At 29.1% G+C, this 5,730-nt stretch overlaps 1 protein-coding gene across 1 annotated transcript; it reads left to right on the forward strand.

Annotated features, from left to right (window-relative positions):
* The first annotated feature begins 415 nt into the window (after nt 1–415).
* Nucleotides 416–4,457, forward strand: LOC124924272 (ABC transporter G family member 14-like). The gene is made up of 5 exons (XM_047464331.1): nt 416–487; nt 572–1,328; nt 2,364–2,534; nt 2,826–3,016; nt 3,597–4,457. The coding sequence occupies exons 1-5, from the start codon at nt 416–418 to the stop codon at nt 4,239–4,241; spliced, it is 1,836 nt and encodes a 611-aa protein (XP_047320287.1). The 3' UTR covers nt 4,242–4,457.
* The last annotated feature ends 1,273 nt before the right edge of the window (nt 4,458–5,730 follow it).

Consider the following 5,730-nt stretch of genomic DNA (forward strand, 5'->3'; position numbering starts at 1 on the left):
AATATTATTTCATAGAACTATTATCATGAATTAATTACAAAATTAACAACAAAACCAAACACAAGGATGGAAATTTTAAGACATGGCAAGGTTTGGATTGACAAGGCACTTATTAACATTTTTTTTTTTAAATTACTAATTTTGAACACTATTCAATCTCTATATAGAAAAAAATAAGAAGATATTAAATTAAAGAAAAATAAATATCACTTAGGATACCCATTTTAAACATGACGATAAAAAAAGGAGACAAATTATGAGAGTCTATCTTTATTGATTCGTCACCATCTTCATTTCTTTTAATTTATTATCACTTTTTACCTTTAATAAATAACTATGGTTAAAATCCCATCTTCCACTCTCTATTTATATGCATCAAACACATTCCCTCCACTAATATACAAATCAAATAGGAATGGGAAATCCAACTTCCATCGCAAACTCTAATATTTTTCAACCCAAACATCCATTCCCCATCATTCTTAAGGTATTTTTAACATTTAATGCTTCTAATACTTAAACAAATTCTAATCTAAACGTTACTAATTGTCTTAATATTATTAATTTGCAGTTTGAAGATGTAGTTTACAAAATCGGAACAACCTCCGAAAAAACCATACTTAATCGCCTCACCGGGATGATCTCTCCCGGTGAGCTTCTCGCCATGCTAGGTCCTTCCGGTAGCGGCAAAACCACCCTCCTAACCGCCTTAGGCGGCCGTCTTCACGGAAATCTCACCGGAAAAATCACATACAACGGCCAACTTTATTCCGGGTCAATAAAGAGACGAATCGGATTCGTAGCTCAATTTGATGTTCTTTACCCACATTTAACCGTATTTGAAACCCTCTTATTCACAGCCCTCCTTAGACTACCCGAATCCATGACCCGACCCGAGAAAACCCAACATGTGGAACAAGTTATTAATGAACTAGGATTGAACCGGGTACGGTCAACTATGATTGGTGGACCGCTTTTTCGAGGGATTTCTGGTGGGGAGAAGAAAAGAGTGAGTTTAGGGCAAGAAATGCTTATAAACCCTAGTTTGTTGCTTTTGGATGAGCCGACTTCGGGTCTTGACTCGACGACGGCTCAACGGATTATGACGACATTGAAACGGTTGGCGAGCGGTGGTCGGACGGTTGTTACAACCATACATCAACCTTCAAGTAGACTCTATCATATGTTTGATAAAGTTATGCTTTTGTCGGAAGGATGTCCGATTTATTATGGAAGTGGATCAAATGCTCTTGATTATTTTTCTTCAATTGGATTCTCTACTTCACTAACGGTTAATCCATCGGATCTTCTACTCGATCTTGCAAATGGTAATTGTTTAAATTCAAGTTTAATTGAATATATATAATTAATCATATGTTTCTATTATATCATTTTTTATTTTGGATATTTTTATAATTTCAAATTAAATTATTTTAATAATCTCCCATCAATTTTCTTAAAAGCTTTCATAATCTTAGTGGAGGTAAATGATGATCACCCACAAAAACAATGGACCCATTTGAATCACTTTTAAGTTTGTTTATGTGAATATATAAGAAATATAAATAAAAAACTAATCCTTTGTCTAATTAGTTAACTTTAATTCTTAAATGTTTATGTATTTGAATTCAATTTTCAAATGGGATAATTCCATACTTTTTTTTTTTTAGAACTTTATCTTTTCTGGCAGGAAATTTGGACAAAAAAATATTCGATAAAAATATACTTTAATTTTTTTTTAAATATCTCATTTGAATATTGATTTAGATTGAATAATATTTTCAAACAAAAGTTAATTATTCACATATATTCATAATTTTGATTATGTTTTTTTAGTTCAAATCCAACTCTAAGAGTTAATTTGTTTTAGAAAATGATTTTAAATTCTTTTTTTAATAAAATGTTATTTATGCATGTTAGGTTACTTTACTATTTATAGTTCTAAAGAAAATAGTATAACTTTTTTTTTTAAATAAAATATTTGTTTTAATGTTTATTAATTTGAAGTTTTATCTAATCAATCACACAATTAACTACAATTATATATTAAACAAAGATATATTCATTTCCCAAATTAAATTAACTATTTTTGATAAGAATGATATGCAAATTTATTTATTAAACTAAATAAAATAGCATAAAAATTACCTAGGCATTTAAAGCCATTCACTTTTTCTAGTGCATTTTCTAGTGTTTTATTGTATATGTAAACTAGATATTAATTAGTTCTTTTTTCTAATAAAAGTAAATATACATTAATTTCCATTCATCACTTTATTAATTAGGGGAGGACATTTCTAATCATTCATACATATAATGATTAGTATTGTAATTATTAAGTAATTATATATTTTTTGGTCTAGGGATTGGACCAGATTCCAAACAAGGATTTGAGCAAGGGGAGAACTCAGAACAAGAGAAAAAGGAAGTGAGGGATCTTCTTGTTTCTTCTTATGAGAAGAACATTTTAGTGACATTGAAAGCTGAGCTTTCCATTTCTGATAATATTATTAACCCTAAAGATGCTTCCATAAGTAAGCATCTTTCCTCAATAATCTCTTTCATATTCTTTATCATTTTTTTTCTAAGAGAAATTAGCCCGATAATTTATAGTCATGACTCCGTTTTCATTCAAAACGCTTTTAAATCTCTATCCTATTCTATTTTCATAATTTGTTTTATTTTTTTTGAGTTTTCACTTAAGAATCAGAACGATTCCAAAGTAAAATCCACTTTGAAATTGATAAATGCATTGTTGTGAAGATTTATAAGATATTGAAATAATTTATCTTATCATATAGTTTTGTTTATTTACTTTGATATAGGAAGCAAAGGAAAATGTGAGGATCAATGGTGCACAAGCTGGTGGCATCAATTCAAGGTGCTTGTAATGAGAGGTATTAGAGAAAGAAGATTTGAAGCCTTTAATAGATTAAGAATCTTCCAAGTCATAAGTGTTGCTGTTCTTGGTGGATTGCTATGGTGGCATACCCCATCTTCCCACCTTCAAGATCGCGTAAGAATATTATATCTATCTCAATTTTATTTTCGCTTTATTTTCATATATTTATACAAGTTTAAATCTAAAAAATATCATACATTAGTGGGTTAGTGGTAAAATTTGTCTGACCACCTTATAGACATACTATTTTGGCACATTACAAACACATCATGTAAATCCAAAGAAAATATAATCAATATTTTATGTATTCAACCATTATATCATCATAGTCAATCAAAATACCTTAAATTTATTTATTGTTTAAAAAATTATTTTTGTTATATATATTTTGAGTTATTTCAAAATAACTCTACCTGGTTATCTAAATAAGGAATGGGGTTTTCAACAATGAATTTAAGATGAAATTTGTAAAAACACTTCAAAGTGAAAATAGTCTTAAGAAAGACAAAATATCTAAGAAAAAGAAATGTCCACATCATTTAAAGTGGGAAATGGTTAATCATGATGATTATATCACCTTAATTAGTGCTTCAGTATGTTTAATTTATCCATTTGCCATACTTTTGTATGTCAAAATAACTAATTAGGATATTTATTTTCAATGGTTAATTTTATGTTAACTCTATATTTGCAGACTGCCATGTTATTCTTCTTCTCCGTCTTTTGGGGATTTTACCCGTTATACAATGCTGTCTTCACCTTCCCACAAGAACGCGCCATCCTTGTCAAAGAGCGTTCCTCGGGAATGTATAGACTCTCCTCTTACTTCCTAGCCAAGAGCGTCGGCGATCTCCCACTTGAACTCGCCCTCCCAACCGCTTTCACCCTCATTCTATACTTCATGGGGGGTCTAAATCCTAAACCACAAGCTTTTTGTTTATCTCTCGTTGTCATTCTATTCAATGTCCTAGTTTCGCAGAGCCTAGGTCTCGCGTTTGGGGCCATCTTGATGGATGTCAAGAAAGCAACCACCTTGGGGTCGGTCACGACACTCGTGTTCCTCATCGCTGGAGGTTATTATGTTCAAAAGATACCTCCTTTCATTGCTTGGTTGAAGTATTTGAGTTATAGTTATTATTGTTATAAGTTACTTCTCGGAGTTCAATACGGGGAAAATGACTATTATGAATGTTCCGAGGGGGTATATTGTCGGGTGGCGGATTTTCCGGCAGTTAAATCGGTTGGTTTGGATGGTTTTTGGGTCGATGTGGTGGTGATGGCGGCAATGCTGGTTGGGTATCGGCTCATAGCTTATTTGGCGCTTCAAAGGGTGCGTTAAATATTGCAGATGAGATTAAAAAACCATAATAACTATAATTTGAAGCATAAAATTGTGGCATCAAATGATGTAACACTTAGTTACAAATTGAGGATGACAATTAAGACATAGAGTTTTGTATTTCCTCAATTGAAGGAATAAAGGAAAGAAAAGTAATGAAAGTTATAGATGTGATAAACAAATTACTATTTTAGTATTATTTATGATTTTGAGGTATTACTATTTTTGGTAAAGAGCAAAATAAAGAAGCAATAATTCTGAGCAAAATAAAAAGAGCAATAATGATAAATGGTCTTTCTCGAAGAGGGAGAGGCAGTGGGGGACAAAAAGAGAACAAAATCTATAATAGTATTTTATAATTAAAGAAATAAGTTTTAAATTATTTCGAAATTAAAATATTTGTTTTAATTATGAGAGTTTGTCTTTAGGTTCATGTTTATTTTGAAGTACATATTTTTTGAAAATAATTTATATTAGGAAAATTAATTAGTTAATTAGGTTATTTCACTCATAATATTTTATTAATAAATATTGTAAAATATGAGAAAAGTTTGTTTTACTTATTATATTTTATAAAAATTCGTGCCTAAACAATTAAGGTTATGATTTAGTTCGGTCGGATTGTAAACTGAAATACAATATTAAACCGTTAATTTAATTTGACAATTTCTCAAAATTTTTGTTATGATTTATTGATTAGTTCGGTTTAGTAGGTTAATTAGAACATTGTTTGAAAACATTATTGCTAAACAATACAATTATGTCTAAAATTTGTTTAAAAAATAATAAATACTATTATTATGAGAAATATTTAAGTATAACTATATATAGGGGCGGGTCGTAGGTATGGTATACCTTAATGTTTTATTCATACTTTATACCTTACTTAAAATTTTGATAGGCAAAAAACGCATACTTTTACCTTACCTTGATTTCGGTATACAAAAAATTCATACATTTACCTTACCTTTATTTCGGTACGGTATCGGTATTATACTTTTAATACCTAAAAAACATATTAACTTTAAAAAAATCAATCTCATCGGTAAGGTAGAGAGACATATATAAAATAATATTTTAATATAATTATATTTTGTTATTATTCAAAAAAATTATATTTTTATAATTAAATTAATATCAAATTTATTTAATTATTTCTTTATAAGTATTATATATATATATATATATTAGCTTATAAATACTATTTCGGTATTTTGGTATATCTCAATATATCAAAATTTTAAAAATCTCGTACCTTTACCGTATCAATAATTTTGATATCGGTATCATATACACCTTACATCTTTTTCGGTATATCTTAAAAATCGATATTTTCGATATATTACGATACAATATTTTCAAATATACTTTTAATATCGGTATTTTTCCTACCCCTAACTATATATTGTAACCAAATTATATATTTAAAAAAAAAATTAACTTTAATCATGAGCGGTTAACCAACGTTGGTAGGTCGTTTTGACGGTTT

The sequence above is a fragment of the Impatiens glandulifera genome, chromosome 2, assembly GCF_907164915.1.
Source record: "Impatiens glandulifera chromosome 2, dImpGla2.1, whole genome shotgun sequence".
In the NCBI taxonomy this organism is placed as follows: domain Eukaryota; kingdom Viridiplantae; phylum Streptophyta; class Magnoliopsida; order Ericales; family Balsaminaceae; genus Impatiens; species Impatiens glandulifera.